This window comes from Lagopus muta, chromosome 14, assembly GCF_023343835.1.
Source record: "Lagopus muta isolate bLagMut1 chromosome 14, bLagMut1 primary, whole genome shotgun sequence".
NCBI classification, from domain to species: domain Eukaryota; kingdom Metazoa; phylum Chordata; class Aves; order Galliformes; family Phasianidae; genus Lagopus; species Lagopus muta.
Window position 1 is genome coordinate 17,844,600 of NC_064446.1, and position 21,593 is coordinate 17,866,192.

At 38.4% G+C, this 21,593-nt stretch overlaps 1 protein-coding gene across 4 annotated transcripts in view; it reads left to right on the plus strand.

Annotated features, from left to right (window-relative positions):
• Positions 1-20,406, plus strand: part of KDM3B (lysine demethylase 3B) — a 49,627-nt gene extending 29,221 nt beyond the window's left edge. For 2 of the 4 annotated variants that reach the window (XM_048960185.1, XM_048960186.1), the window contains exons 9-21: positions 1,627-1,734; positions 2,268-2,395; positions 3,056-3,335; positions 4,305-4,561; positions 5,234-5,500; positions 10,580-10,751; positions 13,599-13,689; positions 13,796-13,926; positions 15,461-15,580; positions 16,061-16,200; positions 16,544-16,720; positions 17,269-17,403; positions 19,064-20,404. In XM_048960185.1, coding sequence (XP_048816142.1) covers positions 1,627-1,734; positions 2,268-2,395; positions 3,056-3,335; positions 4,305-4,561; positions 5,234-5,500; positions 10,580-10,751; positions 13,599-13,689; positions 13,796-13,926; positions 15,461-15,580; positions 16,061-16,200; positions 16,544-16,720; positions 17,269-17,403; positions 19,064-19,144 — 2,087 coding nt within the window. In that variant the 3' untranslated portion in view covers positions 19,145-20,404. Of the gene's footprint in view, positions 1-1,626; positions 1,735-2,267; positions 2,396-3,055; positions 3,336-4,304; positions 4,562-5,233; positions 5,501-10,579; positions 10,752-13,598; positions 13,690-13,795; positions 13,927-15,460; positions 15,581-16,060; positions 16,201-16,543; positions 16,721-17,268; positions 17,404-19,063 lie in introns of all 4 variants that reach the window. The other 2 variants (XM_048960184.1, XM_048960183.1) reach the window with 2 other exon arrangements.
• The last annotated feature ends 1,187 nt before the right edge of the window (positions 20,407-21,593 follow it).

The following is a 21,593-nucleotide window of genomic DNA, read 5'->3' on the forward strand; positions in this document are numbered from 1 at the left end:
AATCTAGGAAATAGCTGGCTTTTGGGGATGGTTTGTAGGTAGTTGCTGAAGGTTTTGCAGAAGAGTTGCTAAGTATCGGCATGGGGATCTTTAGGTTTGGAATTTTAGCAATGCAGTCTTACGTGATGCTGTTCATTCTGTGTTTCCTTAAATACCTGTATTTCATCTATTTGATTAGAGTTCTTACATTAAAATTTTAACATCAGTAGGCATAGGGTACGTACTAAAACAGACTGCTGCATAGTTCTGTGTTTTCCTTAGAGAAGGTATAAGAGTTAAATAATACTAAGCCTATTCTGAGCTATCACAAGATGGGCTAGTAAGCAGACACTGTGGAGAAGTGCTTTCTGTACAAAGGAGTTGTTGGAAAGTTTTTTTTTTTTTCCTTGTTATGCTCAGATTTGTGATGCAGGAAAATGAACCTTGCTAAAAAAATAAAGGTACACTGTGTTTACAAAAGTGATTATCTGGTGCTTTTGTGTGCATTTGCATTGGGACAGCTTTGGTAGAGTGTATGCTGACAGTAGACCATCTTAATAAATGTAGGTCTACTAATGACAGTTATGTTGCTCTGTGAAGCCGATATACAAAATAGGATGTTAGTAAATATGAGTCCCACTGTCTACTTATTGTAATAAGTTGCCAGAGAGAACCGAATTAATTATAAAAGTAACATTTTATTGAAATAGATTAACTTTCCTTATTTTTGCATACTGCAACCTATGAAATTATTGTCAGAATACACCAAAAAAGAGCATAGTGTTCTTCAAGATGTTCTGTACCAGGATGTAATGGAAATAGCTGAAAGAATTCTTTCTGCATTTATGGACTCAATCTAATTTTGGAGAATATGCCCTACTAGGAACTACTAAAGAGAACCGGGGCTGTTTAGTCTGGGGAAGAAGAGGCTGAGGGGAGACCTGATTGCTCTCTTCCAGTACCTGAAAGGTGCCTACAGTGGGAGCTGGGCTGGTCTCTTCTCAGTGGTGACAGGTGACAGGATGAGGGAAATGGCCTCAAGTTGTGCCAGGGTAAGTTTAAGTCTTTACAGAAGGGGCTGTTAAGCACTGGAATAGGCTCCCCAGGAGGATGGTTGGGTCACCATCCCTGGATGCGTTTAAAAACTGTTTGGATGTGGCGCTTAGGGACGTGATTTAGCAGAGGGTTGTTAGAGGTAGGGTAGTATGGTTAGGTTGTGGTTAGACTTGATGATCTTTAAGGCCTTTTCCAACCTGAGTAATTCTATGAAATATAAATTTGTCCGGCTACTTTCCATCTATTCACTTTTAGTAACTTTTTAGCTTTATTAAGTAGATGTAATCACAGAAAGCATATAGGTTTTTTATTTTTTCAAACTGATCTGCAGGTATTCCTTGTGGAAAAAACTTGAGATGGTTACCGGAAAAGTTAGACTTACCCTATGAGAACACTGATATGATCCTCAGAAATTGAGGCAAGAAGGGAACTAAGATACTAGTAAAGTGAAAATGAATTTGGTAGTTTTATAACCTGGGGAATAGAAGTTGCTGTAGTTCCAGTTCTAACCTCTTAAAATGTATTTAAATAAATAAATTTGGGTGATTTTTAATTTTTTTTTATTTTTATTTTTTTCAATCTTTATTCCAGAGACAGAGGAGATTGGTGATGAGGAAGTCTTCTCGTGGCTGAAGTGTGCAAAGGGTCAGTCTCATGAACCAGAAAACCTTATGCCAACACAGATCATTCCTGGTACAGGTAATGCTTGAAGGTTGAAAGGTGCAATTTTGTCCCAGTTCTGAGCAAACAAGTGGAAAAAAAATCAGTTTGTTTTCTAGCTGTTGCCTTGTCTAGCTTAGATGCAGAGGAGGCTTCTGTTCTCTGTTGGCAGAAGTGCTGAAGGAATGGTAGCACAAGTGAGATGATGTTGTGAATTTCAAAGTGATAATTTCTGGTTATAACTTTGACTACTCATGCGCAGCTATTTTCATCAATAATTGACTGATGTTTTTCAAGACTGTTCTTGATTATTTTTCAAGAAAGATGTTTTTCTTTTGAGGGATGGCATGGGAAATTAAACAGTGTTCACCCTTCACATAACTGGTCCTAGAAGCTAGAATTAGCACAATTTTCTGTGCTGTTCAGAGATTTATGTCATGTTATAATGCATGGTTTTAAAGGTACTTATCAATAATAATTCAAAAAGAAATAGAAGGCATTGAACTTGATAGTCAAAGCCATGTTTTTAGATTTCTTTATATGTGATTGTAAAGATTTAAATGTTATTCCAGCCCTTTACAATATTGGAGACATGGTTCATGCAGCACGAGGCAAATGGGGTATAAAAGCCAATTGTCCATGTATTAATCGACAGAATAAATCGGTATTGAGACCAGCTGTCACTAATGGAATATCACAGGTACGTTGTTTTGAACTGAAATCATCATCATACTGTTAAATCATTTAGGCCTATCTGTTGTGAAATATGGACTTTCTTTCTCAGTATGTGTTACAAGTGTTTTGGGTTAGCAAAAAATCTTCCAGGGAACTTTTCAGAACTGTGCGCTGCAACTCTTATTTACCAAGTGGAAATCTGGGCTATTAAAAAGCCATTCATGAATCAGAACAAACCAGTGCAAGTAGCTTGCAGCATGTGCATTTACTTTGTTACAGTTCCTGAAAATTATGCTGAAGCTAGAGGAGTTTTGTTACTATTCTCACACAAAAACAACAACAAAGAAACCACAAACCCACAGCTTCCTGGAAAAAAAAAAACAAATTGAAAGACTGAGCTTGTGTTTGTTTGTTTGTTTAAAAAAAACCAAACAAACAAACACAAGCTCAGTCTTTCAAAAAACCAACTTGCTAAGCAGTAAATGATAAAAATTGAGGCTACAGCACAAGGTCTAATATACACAGAGAGCAAGCTTTTGTACTCTGCTACTATATAAGCACAAAGGAACACTGCTGTTTACTTGACACAACCAACCAACCAAAACCCAGTGTATTGAATAAATGTTTTCAAGGTGAGTTCTTCCCTTTATTCAGCTTTTAGCAGATGTTTATGTTTATGTTTTAGCTTCCAACTGTTAATCCCAGTGCATCAGTCTCTGGAAATGAGAGCACCTTTTCCAGTGGAGCAGGAACAGCAGGAGTGGGGCAGTTAGAAATGGACAGTGTTCCAAAATCTGAAGCAAATGACAGTAGGATAGAAGAGCCTGTAAAAACAGAGACGTTATCAATCAGTAACACTGCTGAAACAAAGACCAACAGACCACTTTGCTCAGAAACAGCCCCGTCATCAGCCTTACACTGGCTTGCAGACTTAGCAACACAAAAAGCAAAGGAAGAAACAAAAGGTGAGCAGAACACACACCTTCTAGGGGTGGAAGTAAAAAATAAATGTTGATGTGCTGCTTGGTTACTATTCTTCACGAGAGTGCTTAGTCTTAGTATGGAAGTTTTTATTCAATTCATGTTGAAAGAAGAAAATGTTTTTCTTCAAAAAACCTGAAGTTGTTTTTCTTACAGGCTTAGGAATATGGAAAACTAGGATGATAATGATACAGCTAAAGAGAAAAATACTGTCTTGTAACTCCCCAGTTTATCTAATTTCCAGTATATTTATTTTCTAAGTAATAACCAGCTGGTGTCTTGATGTAAAATGATAATGATTCATTTTAGATGCAGATTTGTGTATTAATTTCTGAAGTAAACAAATCTGCTCAGTGCACTGTATGAAGAGTGCATTTCCTAGGTATTGAGCAATTAGAGCCTATCGGAGAAGTCTAATTAAAGCTTAGAACTACTTTTAGTATTCAGTAGATTAACTATAATTACCAGTCTGAAAATAGTTGTTTACAATATACACCTTCCAGTTGTCACAGCACAACTAACAGAACTTATTCTTGTCCAAGTGTCTAGCAAAAACTACTTCGTATGTTAATGTGGAATGTTCTTAAATTTCTAACTAGTTTTGCATGGGTTAGCAGTTAACATTTGAAGTAATTTATATTGAAAAATTAATTCAGAAGGTCAAGGCGGTTTTTTATAAGTAAGCAGATTATAAAGTTGTGGCTTATTGAACATTGCTATCAGATAATCTACTGTGTTGCTCAAAACCTTAACAGTGTGCTAAAGGTAAAATGTGTCTGAAATAAGATTTTTTTGTGATTCTCTTTGAGGTGATATTCACTGTTGGAATGATGATTTACCACATGATTCTGTCAGTATCATATTTGATGCAAGAGCAACTTATCTCAGAGAACTTCATGATCATTTGAACTTTGCCTTCCATTTTTTCCTCAGTGTCATTATTTTTCTTGCAGAATCAGGGTCACTGAGATCAGTGCTTAATAAAGAATCCCACTCACCCTTTGGATTGGATTCCTTCAACTCCAGTACAAAGGTTTCCCCACTAACCCCAAAGCTGTTTAATAGCCTGTTGTTGGGCCCAGTGACATCTAGCAACAAAGCTGAAGGCTCCAGCCTCAGAGATCTCCTACACACAGGACCGGGAAAGCTTCCTCAGGTTCCATTAGACACAGGAATCCCCTTTCCTCCAGTTTTTTCTGCAGCTCCTACGGTAAGTAGTTCTGTAATTCCTTCAACAGTGTCTGTTCTAGGAAAGAATTTTGTGATCCAACAGTTTTTGTTTAAATTTTTTGTAGTATCTTATTGTCAAATATTGAAACAAATATAGTATTTAGCCAAGTCTACCATCCCAGAAAGTTGTAGATCGTTTTGATGCTAGTTGTTAGTTTGTGATTTGATTTGCTATTGCCGTGAGAAGCTGTTCTTTTTGAGAGAATGTGAAAGTGAGTTAAGTATGGCCTTTAAATTGTTCAATTGATGATCCACTTCCCTATAAAAGCTCACTTAAATTCTGCATTTTTGAAAACACTGTAAGACTGTACCCCCAGAAAGGCAAAATCTTGTGAGCATGAACAGTATGATCTATCCATACTGTTAAAGCAGCAGAGGCTAGATCTGCTGAAGTTTTCTGTTGTGACTGTTTTCTGTAATATTTTTTTTCTAGGTAGCCTAGAGCAGCTTGTATTAAACTTTACCATAATAAAACAAGATATCTGGTTTTGTTCTTACTGAATCCATGCCTGTCTCTGTGCTGCATGTTACTTACTTCTGCATGTTTTTTTTGGTAGCAAATGTTCATGACTAAAAGCTGCATGAGAGCAGCTATACGTTAATGCGTATGCTGTTGCAAGACTAAAATTATGTCTGGTTTTACATCTTCTAGGGGGCCAAAGGTAAAGCCAGCCTGCCTAACTTCTTAGATCATATCATTGCTTCTGTGGTGGAAAATAAGAAGACATCTGATGCTGCAAAACGCGCTAGTAATTTAGCGGACACGCAAAGAGATGTGAAGGAAATGGTAATGGGCTTGAATGTGCTGGATCCACACACTTCCCACTCCTGGCTGTGTGATGGTAGACTCCTTTGCCTTCATGATCCTAGCAACAAAAACAACTGGAAGATCTTCAGGGAGTGCTGGAAACAAGGCCAGGTGGGTGATTACAAATTGCCAACCCATTATTTCTTCAAAGTGTTCTGGCAGTTTAACCTGTACCTTGCTTATTGTGTCCGTTCAAACTTTGGCCCATTGCTTTTGGGTGCAAATGATGAGCAAATATTTCAATTGTAGCAATGTAAACAAGGAATGCAGTGGTCCTGTCCACTCTGTGCTGCTGTGACTTAAGTATGTGTGCTTGTAGTGTGATTTGTGCTATACCTGCTCTGCCGCATCCTTTTAGTGAATCCATTATGATTCCTGCTTGCATCCTAGCATTTACCTCATACTTGATGCTTTTTGGCCTCAGGGGAAGGTCCATTCTTTCCAGCTGCAGCATGTACAAGAGTACGAGGGTTCCATAAAGTAACTTGTGCTAAAATTTTGGGGTTGTGTTGTATGCAGTATCTTATCTTGAACCTGCAAATTATATGAACCCACATGTTGTTTTGGACTCCTCGTGTCATGTGTTGAGCTCTCTATTGGATTATCTTAGTGGTCATTGACAAGTTAGATCTGTAGTCAAGAGAGCAGGACCTTAGATCTGCTTCCAGTATAGCCGTTTCTTCAGATCTCAGTCTGTAGTGCTACAGCAGACATCTCTGGAGCCCTTAAGGTTGGCCTAATCTGACAAGCTAAAGCTTAAGAAATGGATGAGCATCTGCTGTTGCAGAGGAAGTGTACCAATAAATATGACTGAATCTGATATCTGTTGGTGTTCAACATATGTTCTTAGCATTTGGGTTCTGCAGTTACCTCTGCTACTGTTACCTTCACTGACTATTCAGAATTAAGACCATCGGTGCAAGGCAAATACGTCCCTCATCTTCTATTCCGGAGAAGTCCTGGTTGTCAGCCTTGCTACTGTTATACTAACATTCTTGGCACTATTGTGCCTTATTATGGATTATTCACAAGTCATGCACACCACTGAGCTGTAATGGGGGAGCACAGTGGGCTACTTTGTAGCTCAGATCTGCTCCTGTCAGTGGAAGAATGCTTTTCAGTTAACTTCAGCATGTCCTATGGAACTTGACATTCTTTTCATCCCTTGGACACAAGCATAACTATCAGATACCCGTGAAATCTGGGGAGATGGAGCACTGCCAACTACAGATCTGCTGTTCCTAGGCGGCTCTCTAATAAATGCTGAAGGCCACTGTGCTTCGTTTGCCTGTCTAGAAACATAGCCTACAGCGGCTATTGACAGCTTTCCCTTAAACTGTAGCGGTTTTCTTATCCTTGTTCTTTTTGGAGTGTACAGAGATCTCATCTTTTTTTTGAACCTGATGTCTTCAGATTTTTTGAAGGATTTCAGTTCAGTGTTTGGCACTGCTGTGGTGTCAGTCATCTGTCTTAGCTAAGAGCTCTTAAATTTCTGGTCAGAATGCTCATAATTTTTCCTGTTGTCTTGTCAGCAAATAATATTCTCACTCAGAGGACGATCCTGAATAATTTGACGAAAGAGTTGCTCATTAGTACCTCTGCAGATAAGATTAACACTAGGTGCAAGATGCGGCCTATGACCATGAGATACTTAATGAATCTTGAGACTTACAGAATCTAGGGATGGGATTACTGAATTTTGTCAGTGGTGTAGCTTGCAGTGTGCTTCACCTTCCAAGTCAGTATTGATTCTGACCATGTCATATGTATTCTTAGTAAACTTTGATTTTTAGGTTTTTTCCCAGGAGATGGTAGGAATGTTTTTGCATGATTTTATCATTCAGAAGACATAGCAACAAACAAGTTGAATTCCTTGCTTATTCAAGGGTTCTCCAGTCATGTTGCACTCGCTTGTGTTTACTGCTGAGGTGCAGGCAGCAGGCTTACTGGAACTCTTTCATTACAGCAGTGGAGAAAGCCAGTGACCTAGGTGCTGCTGTCTTGGCAAGGCCATTGTAAATAGAAATTGTTCAAGCAGAGATTCTCTCAGCATACTCTACTGTATCACAATTCTCTATCAACTGAATTCCCATGTACAGTCCAGCTGTACCTTTGAAGTCAACATGATTTTTACCCCCTGAAAAATCACCTTCACCTTCCACCTTCAGTGGATTGAAGAAGGTTAATAAGTAAAATTCTTGACTACCCCTTGGCCCATACTTGTGCCCTAGATATGAGACATATGACTATCTTAGTCACCATAGCATTCCAAACTGGTATCAAAGGAAATTATTTTCCCTTCGCATGTGGATAACAAATAGTGCTCTTTCAGTGTCATTCAAGAGCAGCAGCGTTTTTCAGCTATTTTTGTCTTAGGAATGATGATAATTAAGTTAAATTTTGTCTTAACCCAGATTTTGCTGGATTATTTTGCTGGAGAGGCAGTAGGATTATTTCTTTCTGGAGCTGTTCTTCAAGAGCACTTTGCTATCCTGTACGTGGCTACTGCTTGTTTAGGGATACCGTTACATGACTTATCTGAGAGAAACCTGTTGCTTTTTGTCTTTTCATGCTAGGCTTTCTTTTTTTTTTTTTTTTTTTTTTTTTTTTGAGATACTTAAAATTTGGAGTGGTGTTGGAGGTTTTAATTTGTTTTCTTCCTGCTTTTTGGGGGCAGATGTCTGGCAAACAAGTCCACTGTTTTCTTGTTTGTTTTTATCTTGCAGCTTTAGCTGCCTTATTCACTAGAGGGAGAACATTGTTTCTCTTCAACGGGAAATTCTCTGCTTAGTAGAGCAGGCTTCTGCTACATTTGTACTATGTTTTTTGATATTACCGTTCAGGTGGTCAAGTGAATACAGCAGGGAACAAAATATGATTTTACTTACCTGTCCTGAAGAAGAATAGCTTATCTGTCAGCTTGCATCTGGCAGGAGTGTCTACCGATTCTATTAAAAGTACTGGGGTTTGGTTTTGTTTTGTTTTTTTAATGCATTTTTTCCCTCATCCATGCTACTGCGCTCTCATATTGGTGCATACAATTCTGCTGGGGAGGAGACTTGGATGGGCAATATTAAGAGTGATTATATGGGTCTGGAAGTAGTGGTCAAAGGCACAGGAGGACAGTTGGTCTTCTTACTGTTGTCAGTGAGGCCAGAGGTGGGATCCCAGGTGGGATAAAAACACCCTTGCCAGCAGGCTGGCCACTCTGATTAGGAGAGCTACAAACTAGGAACAGCAGTGGAGGGAGAGGATGACAAGCAATCCACAAAGGAATTAGCTGACTGGGTTGGCAAGCAAGCAGTGTGAGGTAAAGTGAACAGGATGGGTCTTGTAGGCCTTTGCAGCTAAATCCAGGTTAAGCAGAGGTAGTTACTGAAGTGTTTTTTAAAGAGTGTATTTTCAAAATCACTTCTCTTCACCTCTTCCAGTTATCTTTGCTTAGAACTCTGGTAATACTAGGATATTCTCCTCAATTGCACAGAGTTCTTTATTCATGCAAATAAAACAGATCCACCTTTAAATCATTGCTAATATATAAAGTACAACTTGAAGATGATTCAAGCTTACATAGGCAGCAGTGACTAAACCTTAAGTTGTTTTTTTTTTTTTTTCCCCTTCTCAAAGTCTTAACTGTCTTGAGATTACAGCAGTTTAAAGGTAGTAAGAGAATCAAGTCATTGTAAACTTACAAGTCCTTGGCCAGTGCTGGGAAGAATTGCCTGGTGTACCTTTTTAATGTAAATAGCCACTTATCCATTCCTTGATTTTGTATTAAAGAGTTGATGAACCGTAATTGTATACAAAAATTAAGGAAATAGTTAGAAACAAAGACATACTGGAATATGAAGATGTTGTGTATGTTTTAACACAAATGCAGTTTCTAGTGGTAGTTACATTTTTGCTTAAAAAAGGAGGGTACTGGGACACACAGTTCTACAGAGATTGAACTTGGATTGCCAGACTCCTACCTTGCTGCTCTCATTCCTCCTTCTACAATGGGACAGGAGGAGGAAGGAAGATGGAGAAGCTTGTGAATCAAGATAAAGACATGGAGATCGCTTATCGGTCACTGACAAAAATGGGCGTAACGTGTGCAAAATTAATTTATTGACAATTAGAGTAGAATGATGAGAAACGAAAAACACACAAAATGCATTAACTGCACTCACCCTTCCTACTTCCTAGTCTCACTTCCACTCCTTCATTCCCTTCTTTTCTACCTTTCTCCACTCCTCCCCACCTTTCCCCCACTGAGTGATGCAGAGTTATAGGAAATGGGGGTTGCAATCAGTTCATAACACTTCTGCACTGTTCCCTTCTCCTCACACTTTTCCCATGCTCCAGTATGTGGTCCCTCCCACAGAATAAACTTCTCTACCATGGTCCTTACCATGGGGTGCAATCTCTAAGGAATAGGCTGCTCCAGTGTGTGTCCCCCACATATGCAAGTCCTGCCAGAAAGTCTGCTCCTGTGATCTCTCCGTGGGGCTGCGTTTCCCACTGGGAGAATTCCGCTGCCTGGGCTCTCCATGAGCTGCAGCTTCCTTTAGGTCAAATCTACCTGCCTCCATCATGGGCTTTTCCACAAGGTACAGCATGGAGATCTGCTCTGGTGTTGGCTGTCCATGGCCTATGGGGGGGCTGCCTGCAATCACAGATGGTCCTTTCCATGTGCTGCAGGGGAATCTCTGATCCAGCACCTGAAGGACCTCATCCTTCTTCACTGACCTTGGTGTCTGTGGGGTTGTTTCCTTCGAAGTCTTTCCCTCACTCTTCTCTTAGAGCTGCTGCAGTGATTTGTATGCTTTCTTAAATGTATTATCACAGAAGTGGTACCAGCATCTGTAATGGTTCCATGGTGGGCCTGTCTTGAAGCTGGCTGGAACTTATCTCACAGAGCTCGGCCTTTGTAGTCTCATGGCTACCAAAACCTTGTCACAGAAACCCAATACACTTGCCTAATGCAATATCACTTATAAGGCAGCTGCACATGGCCTTAAGTTTTCTGTGGTTCTGGCTATACGTTTGATGTGTGAAAAACAGAAGTGAATGAAAATAGGTTTATCATGTCTTTTGTATAAAGATAGCTAGGAGTCTTACCTCTTAAATTTTGCAAACAAATGTAAAAAAATAAATTAAAAAAAAAATTGGTTATAATGGAGTAAGCATGCATCTTTGTATTCTCAGCCCGTGCTGGTATCTGGTGTTCATAAGAAGTTGAAGTCAGAGCTTTGGAAACCAGAAGCTTTCAGCCTGGAATTTGGAGATCAAGATGTAGATTTGGTGAACTGCAGGAACTGTGCCATAATTTCAGACGTGAAAGTGCGTGACTTCTGGGATGGCTTTGAAATAATATCTAGTAAGTAATACTTACAGCTGATTAGTTATAGTTTAACTGAGCAGTATATATTCCTACCTTCAGCTTCTCCTTTTTCAGTATTTTTTTCAAACAACAACAAAAGAACTGTCCTGGCAGTTATCAGCATCATCCAAAGAAGCCATTTCTCCTTAGTTGTTGTGAACTGTACAAAGTATTCTATTGGTGAACAGCTGGACTACTGAAGAAAAATTAGGCGCGTTATTTTGATGTGTCAAAAGGTGATTCATTTAAGGGGAAACTTTTTTTTTTTTTAACTTTCCTGAATGAAATTAATTATCCATTGTTGTTATTAAGATTCTAAGTAATTTGGCTACCCTTGCTCTCCTTCCAGCATCAGCATTTAATGTAAAATTGAAGGGAACCTGCAGCAAATAAATTGGGAGTTACAAAGTAGTTCCATAGCAGATCTTTTGCAAGTACAAATATATTTTTATATGAATAATGAATAGCAATGCTGTATGCATACCTTATGTGATAACTCATTGCTGATGCTTGAGATCTGCTTTGAGAAACCCTTCTGTCAAGTGTGGATGTGCAAGTTAACCACCTAAATTACTGGGGATAAAACTGATCTGTCTTGTGCTGGTCAAATTAAAGAGCTTCTGAAAAGCAGGAGGCACTGTTTTAGGTTGTGCACACCTCCAGCAGAGTGCTCTTACACTTACAAATGTTAGCATTGTGACAGTTCATTGCAAGGCTGCCAGTTTTTTTGGAAGCGTTGTCTACAAAATGGATTCTGTATTAATTGCTATGTGCACATAAGAAAAATGGTGAACTGCTGAACAACTTAATGAAATGAATGTTTGTTCAATATCAAATAAGATGTTAGACTTTTAAAATGACAATATTCCCCCTAATAGTCGTCCAGTCAAAGAAATCCCAGCTTTTGACTTGTATTTGTATTGTTCCAAGTACAGTCTTGTATTTTGTACTGTTAATTTTCATACTGTTTCTTTTTTTACTCAGAAATAAACAGTCCAGAAGGATATAATGGTGTGGTCTTTTTCTGTATTAACTGCAATTAGTGGACTTCACAAACTTTTTTTTTTTTTTTTTGCAAGGGCCATTCATAAAAATAATGAATTTGTGAGTCAAGTTATCCTTGAGAAATGTTATTTGCATATTATCCAAATACGCCCCTTTCAGCAAAATCAACTGTTGCATTCGTTTTAGGCAATGCCCTTACCTCTCTTTGTTTGAGAAACATTCAGATTCTAGGATGAAAAACCTTATCAGTTTTGCAAATGTATTTAAAAGACATTTTCTGTAGTATTTTTCAGCCATGTGCAATCTCTAAATTGAAGTAGTATTTGATACTAGTCCCAAGATTTCACACACGAAGTCATATGAAAATTGTTTGGGAATTATATAATGATTCTGATCTCTTTGCTTCAAATAAATTTTTGTTTTCTCAAACTGCTGGATTTTTTTTAACCAGACTGTCACTTACTTATTGAAGAGCTACAGAGCAGCCTCTTGGTTTGGAGGTGGTATTGAGATGGTCCCTAAATTACGCTGTATGATATTTTAAGTTTCAATCTTGCGCTGCTTACTTTTAACATCAGTGAGTTTGAAGTGGACTTCTGGCAGTTGTAATTGTTTGGATCATTCTTAGATCTGTCCATCTTTGCGAACCAGTTTTCTGGATTTTCATCCTTAGATTACCAGGTCTTTTATGTTCTCCTCTAATTAACTTCATATTCTGTCATTTCTGAGTACCCTTCCTATAAGTTTCCTTTCCTGCTTTAGAATAAAGATCCGTAATGAGTTCACAATCCTGAATACTACAAGTTCTGAAACATCTTTAAGTTTAAATCCATGAGCTTTTCATTTCACTTGAATTTCTAAAACGCCTCGCTCATCAATGCTTGTTCTGTTTACATCATACTTTTGTTTTATGTACCTGCAGTTCTTTGTTCCTTTTAAATTAAATAACATCTTTTTATTTTACATTGCAAAATAGAGCTGTCTTGTGTAGCTTCTTAATTTATAATACAGAAGTGATTCACTTAGGTTTCTAAGTCCTAGTTTCTTTTGTGTATTTTCTCCATCGGTGCTCTCAGCAGCTCTGCTAGGTTCTGCAGTCTGGATGAAGCTAGCTGCTTTTTGGCTGGCAGTCAATGCTGTGGTAGAAAGTGGTGAAGAGTATTATTTTCTGGGGAAAAGATATATGGAGATGGCAAGCTGCAGTCTATCCTGTTTTCCATTTGATAGTTTCTTATGGAGTTGTCAAATCTGTTAGAGTGAACTCTGTTTCTCTCTACTTGTTATGCTTAGTCTTCTGAGTTGCTGTGTATACACACTTCCAGGTATTTTCGTAGCCATTCTAATATCTGAGCCAGAACAGCAGTTGGTGTTGAAGCTGAAGGCTGTCTTCTTTATGTAACTGTCTGCCATTTAGCTTTTGGAGTATGGTGTATCGTGGTCTGTGCTTTATACCTAAGTTAGGACTTATTTGGATAATTAGCCAATAATTTTAATTTTATAGAAACCCCTCTTCTCTTGAATTGAGGGATAAAACTCCTTTAGACTTTGTTGAAAGCAGTAAGGCAGAATAATTTGGAAACGCTTGTTTTCAGTGTTGAACAAAAACTTGTCAGTTGTCCAAGGTCTGAGCCTTTGCAGTAGACAATGATATAAGCTGTCTAAATGCTGAATATTTGATGGTATTACAATAGTATTTGAGAACCTCCCAGAAAATCAGGACTGGTTTTGCTATGCAGTGTAGGAGCTCTTGATACAAAACACATATAGCTTAAAGAAGGTAATGGGTAATGGGTTGTGGTGAAAAGATATAACATGAGTAAATCTTAATTTTTCTTGCAGAGCGGCTCAGGTCAGAGGATGGTCAGCCAATGGTACTAAAGTTAAAGGATTGGCCTCCAGGGGAAGACTTCAGAGATATGATGCCTACAAGGTAAGTAAATCTTAACATCAGTACATACAAAAGTGCTGTAGAGACTACAGAAACATTGGTCAAAGAGCTCAGGAAAATATGCTTTTGTTTTCTTTTTGTTCTCTAGGTTTGAGGACTTGATGGAAAATCTTCCTCTTCCTGAATATACAAAGAGAGATGGCAGACTGAATTTGGCTTCCAGGCTGCCAAGCTACTTTGTTCGTCCTGACTTAGGTCCCAAAATGTACAATGCCTATGGTACGTGAGAATAGTTGTGCAGATTTTAATGACTCTTTATTATCCTCATGGAAGGAAGAGGTGTTATCAAAACTCTGAGAACTTATCCTACGTCACACTTGTGGTTTTTGAGTTGATCCTGTTTATTAAATGTCACAATTGTAAATATATGACTTTGTTTTTTGAATGTGTAGTGGAGAAAAGCTCTTAGTTGTGAGGTAGAGGCTTGCATGTGCTTAGTATTTTCAAGCATCAAGATGAGAAAACTGTGAGTGAAACTTATTGTTAATCAGTTACCTAAATAAAAACACGCATTTATAGAAGCTAGCCATGAAGAATTCCTGTTCTGTTCAACAGGTTTTGCGTGCGTAAGATCCTCAAATTTTCACCAATTTTATAAGTGAATACCTAAAATGTTTAACATGAGAAGAATTGCTATTGATGATATATTTCCCAGCGTATTTTGTGTGATTTAGAACAGTAGAAAATATTTAAGGAAAGGGTGACCTGTTGTATCTGGCAAAGCGCTGGCTTTTGGGGGGTCTGGGTGCTGTAAGGGCCCTTACCTAAGATCAGTAATTAACTCTCTTTTTTGTGATACTTATCCATATTTGTATTGCAATTGTGCTTTCTTAAAGCACAATTTTATGATGTTACAAACTGTCTAAATTAGCTGTGGTGGTTTCTGAGAAGTACTTTACAGTGAGTTAACCTCTGTTCCAAAAAACTTGTATTCTGAATAGGAAACAGATTGTGGTGATGGTGATCCTGAAGTGTAGTGGTAGACTAGTGGTCATCTGTTCATGTTTGATACTGTTCTTGTAATCTCTTAAATTTCTTTCCTTTGTCACTTGTTAGAGGAAGTGTTAGAAGTAGAGAGTGCTATTTAAGGATCAGAGGAAGACAGGATTTCTTATATGAGGAAGTGAAAGCATTGAACAGTAAGCACTTGAGATCCCTTTCTAACCATTAGTCGTAGCCATTTCTGAGGAGTGAGATCATCCAATGCATAAAAGTGTAAGCACTTGGGAGTCTGTGTGTGTTTTTCTTTACTTGGTTGTAATCTGTGATGTTAACAATGAATTGGACAGTAACTACTGTGAATTCAGTGGATCACGTGGATTTTACGGCTAAATATGATAGATTAATTAATTGCTTGAATTAATTGCTGTATTAGTCTCAAAGCCAAAGGAAAACAGTGCCTGAGGATGTGTACTACCTTTGTATTGTAAGCGTCAAGTTCCCTACCATAGATGGTTTCTCTAAGGATCATTTATGCAAAACTGTTGCTTTATAAATTCAGGCTTTATTTTTGAAATGGTTTTGTTATGATGGGGTGAATTATACTATTTCCTGTTTAAAAAAAAAACAAAAACAAAAACCAATTATGAATAAGCTTCTCACTAGTTCCACGTATGATATGAAAATCGCTGTTCTTTGACATTGGTTCCTGCCTTCATTGCTGCATTAATGTAGCGATCATTACAGATTTTTCAAGAAGGTAAGTTGTTAGGAGATCAGGTAGAATTTGATTTTATTTTACACGCTCTTATAGGCTTAATCACTGCAGAAGACAGACGAGTTGGTACAACAAATCTGCATTTGGATGTGTCTGATGCTGTGAATGTCATGGTGTATGTTGGAATTCCCATTGGAGAAGGGACTCATGATGATGGTAACGTTTGGGGAAAGCTGCTTTCTGTCCATTAAAAATCAGTTACGTCATTGAGAAAGACTATATATTATTGCTTAAGCTTATCATAACAGAGAAACATAACCCAGATATTTAAGGCAGTTTGGGGTGTCTGTAGTGCATATTTAAAAGTGCAGTAATCTTGAATTGGTTCCTAGCTGTGAAAGGAGCAGAATTCTGTTAGGAATTAGGTTGTATAAAGTAGGACAAAAATTATTCTTTTTCCTTATATTTGATAAATTGTAGCTAGTTTGGTTTGAACTAATTGCTAAGGCTTCTGATTAGCTGTCAGTGTACATGCTTTTTTGAATTTTGTTAAGATAAAGCTTGAGGCACTTAAGGTACTCTACAATTCTGCAACTGCTGCAATTTAGTGTTTCAAAAGGCAGTTTTGTTCTGTTCTGTGTGTCAGAAATCAGAAGCTTCATAGTAATACTGCTTTCATGTGGATTCCCCTTGCAGAAGTTTTGAAAACAATTGATGAGGGTGATGCTGATGATGTAACAAAGCAGCGAATCCATGAAGGAAGGGAAAAACCTGGAGCATTGTGGCATATCTATGCTGCCAAGGATGCTGAAAAGATACGGGAACTTCTCCGGAAGGTGTGTTTCTGACAAAGAAAGCTTGAGCCTGTAGGATTTCTTGATAAGCTTAATTATACCAGCTAAATGCTATAAATCGCTATTGGCATCAAGTGCAAAAATGTTCTAATGCTGTCTGTGAGTGTAAATAAGTAGTTTATTTTTTCCCCAGGATTTTAGTTCAGTCTAAGGTCTTCGTGTTAACACGCACCTCACTAAGACCTAAATGAACTTGTTGCCAGTAGTGCCCCACTTTGAAGTAGTTTAAGGTTGCATTATGTGTGTTGGTGCCTAACTTCTTCTGAGCCAGCGGTATAAAAGTGCTGTGTCATGATGTTTTTTCCTGTTTGTATCTTGGCCCTAGGTTGGAGAGGAACAAGGCCAAGAAAATCCCCCAGATCATGACCCTATTCATGACCAAAGTTGGTATTTGGACCAGACCTTACGTAAGAGACTGTATGATGAGTACGGTGTACAAGGCTGGGCAATAGTGCAGTTCCTAGGAGATGCTGTGTTCATTCCTGCAGGTGCTCCCCATCAGGTAAGTATGTCAATTGTAGGACATGTGGGCAGATATAATTAAGTTTGAAGCACAGTAGAACTTTGACTTCCAAATAACGTAGTTATCATTGCTGACTTAAACTTCTTTCTGTGTGTGTTCAGCTGTTACAGGAATTATATGAATTGAACTGTCATTGTTTTATTAGTAAAAACAATACAAATACCTGAATTACACATTTACAGTGGTGTGATAGAATTAGGGAAAAAAATACTTAGGATGAATGGTTGGAAAGCATTTGTGTTGTAAATCTTCAGCCTGGGGAACAGAATTCTGAAAAACTGTGGAGATCAGAAGAGAATGACTTCAGGAAACAACAGCATATAGTAATAGATGAGGGAGGATAAGAGGGCAGCTGAGATGTCAGGTCATTTGCTCTGTTTTCTGTGTTTGACATACAGTTCTGTATGAAAATAGGTTACAATTAATTTTTCTGATGAGTCTATGCAAAAGAACTTCACATGTGTTTGCAGGTGTTTTGGTTGGTTTTTTTTTTTTTTTTTTTACTAATACTGTATGGTTTGCTCCAGGTTCATAATTTGTACAGTTGCATTAAAGTGGCAGAAGACTTTGTATCTCCAGAACATGTGAAGCACTGCTTTCGTCTGACCCAGGAGTTCAGACACCTGTCTAATACTCATACAAACCATGAGGATAAACTACAGGTAACCATTTTGGAGTGACAGTCCCAAGTATGCCCTATGTTTCACCAAGTTTGTTCAGTATTTGAAACCTGTGACTAGTGAACAAGCCAGAAACAACTTTATGCAATTTTGGAGGTTCTTGTTTGGTAAATATTTCAAAAGGTAGTCAGTGTATCTATGTCTACAGTATTATAGAAACAAAAACTAATAATAAACTTCTGACTTCCCGGAGAACTTTCCCACTATTAAACTAGTGCATGTGTCAGTTTTAGGTTATAACTGGGTGAATCCTAAATAATGATGACGCATAGCAGGAAGCAAATCCTTACCAAAAAAAAAGGAAAAAGCAATGCTGTGCTTTGAATAGATGTTTATTTTACTGAGGAAACCTTGTATTTATTTCTCTATTGCCTAAAAGTTGCTCTGGAAGTGAAGACTTGCTTATTTAAGTCAGCCCTGAAAAGGGAAGTGGAATGTGCTTCAAGAAATGTGCTTTGAAGAAATGCAACTCTTTGAACCGTAGTTCTGCACAAAATATATTCACTGAACAGAAAAAGTACACCGTAGGACTTACTGCCTTGAAAACATGGAGAAGACTATAAGGAGACCTTTCTTGATTTCACTGATGTATGCTTCTAAGGACTTAATTAACAGCGTAGTTTGCAAATGTTGTCAGCATATTTGTTTATTTATAATCTCATGCGTGTAGAATGAAGGGAGGTGAAGATCTGCCGAAATAGCCGTTCTTGGGAAAATGAATACTCGGTATTGAGCCAGCCTTTCTTCCAGGAATGTTGCCCACAAACATCAGAACCTGCATGTTAATTCTCTCAAAGAATTCACTGAAAAATTGCTGTAGATTTCTGTATGTTTTTTGCATATATTCTTAAAGTAAAGCAGAAAACTCAGCTCTAATTTTGAAGAATCCAACTTCTAACACTGCTCAGCAGTAGTTATACAGGCGTGGAAGCATACCTGTAAATGGATTGGTTTTACATCTTTGTAACTTTCAATTTCTCAGTTTTCGTATAATACTATGTGCATTTTTCATACACTTGTTTTTGTGTTTAAATCTTATAGATATGAGGCAGAATAACTAGGCTAAGTTCTTAAACTGTCACACATTCAATACAAAATACTGTGAGATCCTAAGTACGTCACTGGTGTTGTTTTGCACATAGTAGTGCTTTGGAAAAAGCTGCACATTTAGTGATGAAACTGTTCTGCTCAGTAGCTAGAAACTAAAATCAAATAAACGTAAATCAGAAAAGTCAGAAATGAGGTACAGCTTTAGGTAGCTAAACATGAAGCAGAACGCTGTGGGCAATGGATTCACCTCTGATCTTGTTTGGCCTTCTGGAGAACGCGCAAATTAAAAGAATATCTGGGCTCCATGCAAAAACAACGGGATGATTTGTTGCATTTTCTTAACTTAGACAGTTTAGCCATATGATTTATCTTCACATAGGTAAATGAGTTGGTGACTAAACGATCTGTAGATAAATCAGTGCAGGTCTCTGACATAGTTCTGCGGTAACAGTTTAAATTTTGTGCTGTTGATATCCTGAAGCTGTAATAGTCTACTTAATGTATACTTGCTAACTAATCACAAATTCAGCTACCAGAGTTGACTCCTTGTTGTGTGGAGAAGTTGATTTTTTTTTTTTTCTGCTATTTACAGGTGAAGAACATTATCTACCATGCAGTGAAAGACGCTGTTGGCACACTGAAAGCTCATGAATCCAAGCTAGCTAGATCATAGGAACTGCTATGTCCAAGAACCCTGTGAAGTAAGCCTTTTGCTCACAGTATATACAGGGACTGCACCTGTCTGCCTCTGCAGGAGTAGAGGCTTCTCGCTGAGAGCTGGTGTGGTTCATATTATACACTCTTCAGCTACTGTTTTCTACGCTGCCTCAACACTGAAGGTCTAATGGAAGGTTGCACTTCTACATGCAGAATTCCAGATTCTAATGAAAGGTGACATGTCCCTTTCTTGTGGCCTTTTGCAAATTGGGAGAACATGGAAACCACTTCGTGTTCATATGTATTATGGTCAGAAATGGTGAAAAGAGTGTGGATGTCTTTCCTCATGCCTAGTTAGTCTCCTTGAAGGTAGCAAAATTTGCTGGAGGTGGGTCATTCTACTGCAGACTTAGCTGGTAGCTGCTGAAAGAGTGTGAGTAACAGTAGCCCAACTGCAGAAATTTACATAAATTTCCCATGTGAGATACAGGCCAAGGAAAAAGCTATTCTCTGCACTCCCCTTTTTGCAGCCATTTCCCTATACACTGTAGAGTTGCAGAACTAAAGGGAGAACCCACTTTTTTTTCCCCAGGAGACTCCAGAAACAGGAGAATTGTGTATTTAGTGAAAAACTAGGTTTGTAGTTAAACAGTTAATATTTCATGAAAGTAGATATTTTTAGTATTTTTGAAGTACCACAACTGTTCTTGGATTTTCAAGGAAAGGTGTATTATGTTTAGTCTTCCTTTCAATAAAATCAAGAAGTGATTTTTAGAAGGCAGTCCAAAATAGCACAAAAACAGCCAAAGGAGAGTGAATAGAAATTGACAAGCCCACCTTCCTTACCCATATTCCTCACTTGTCTTCTCCCGTCTCCCCACTGCTTCCACAGAATGAGAAGTAAAAAGGAGTTGGAGCTCTATTCTCCCATAGAGATGTTGTACATCTCTACCTGCACTGGTAGCTACAGGCAATAGTTTTTCGAGTACCAGTGCTAGCTGAAAACATTTATCCTTTCGAAAGTGAAGGAAAAGTTGTCCTTCGAGTATCAACTTTGTCCAGAACTATTTTAAGTAAAATGTTCCTGCTTGATAGAACTGTATTCAGATTTTACTAATGTCAGCATTGATGCAATGAATTTCATTGTCTGGGTACATGGGGAAATATATCTACCTTATATCCAGCTGTACTGTAGTGCCACCTGCAGGCCTGTTAATATGTTCACGGTTATTTCATTTTTTTTTAAATAAAAGTCATTTACTGTAACAGTCTGGACAGTTTCTTTCAGACTCGGACACTGATATTCCTGCTGTGAAGTTATCTCAGCTTCTGCCTCTGTGTAGCGTAAACTGCCTGACAACTTCTTGCTGTGTGTCTGACTGGAAGGCTTAAGTATTTTACGTGTGGATGGGAGCTTGCCATCCTGCCTGCAGATTCTTTTTTTCTTCAGAGGTAGTTTGGGAAGAGGATCTATTTCATCATAAACCTCGTCTGTTGTGCAGTGCTCCCAGCCTCTTTGTTATCTTTGTACGAGTTTGGGGTTTGGGTAGTCCCCCTCTGCTCTGCCCTTGTGAGGCCCCATCTGGAATACTGTGCCCAAGCCTCTGGTCCCCAGTACAGAAAGGATGCAGATCTGCTGGACTGAGTGCAGAGGACTTACAGAGATCATCAAAGAGCTCTTCTGTGGAGAAAGATAGTGGAAGATGGGCATATTTAGTTTGGAGAAGAGGCTTCGTGGAGATACCATTGTAGCCTTCTAGTACTTGAAGGGAGTTCGCAAGCAGGAGGGGAACCAACTTTTATTACTGTCTGATAGAGATAGGACAAGGGAGAATAGCTTTTAACTAAAAGAGGGATAGATATTGGGGTTAGGTGATAGGTATTAGGAATACATTTTTCAGTGAGAGGGTGGTGAGGTGCTGGAACAGTTTATGCAGAGGCGTTGTGGATGCTCCATCTTTGGAGGCGTATTCAAGGCCAGGTTGGGATCCAGGGCAGCTTGATCTGGTGGTTGTCAAGTCTGCCTGTGGCAGGGGAGTTGAAATGGTTTTTAAGGTCCCCTCCAAATGAAGCCATTCGGTGATTCTGTGATCTCCTGTAACTGCTTCATATAGAGAGCAAAACTAGCAAACTGAAGTGATCATGAAGTTGTTTTAAGATCTGCAAACAGCAGTTTTATCTCATGGTTTTCTGCTTATGATCTTTTTTAGAAGCAGCATCTGTGAAAAATGGATTCATAATCAAATAAAAGGGTACAAATTTTTTTAGCAGAGGGGAAATAAAAACTTTGATTTGCAAGTCTTAAACTTGTTTGCTGCAGTCATGACATAAATGCTACTGAATGCTGACTTTCTGTTACAGGATGGAGCTGCATAAGACAGTGGGCAGGCAGTATTTTCAATATTGGCTTTACATTCTGCTTGTTTTTTTAGCTGGAATCCTGTGATACTGGAATCAACTGGAAG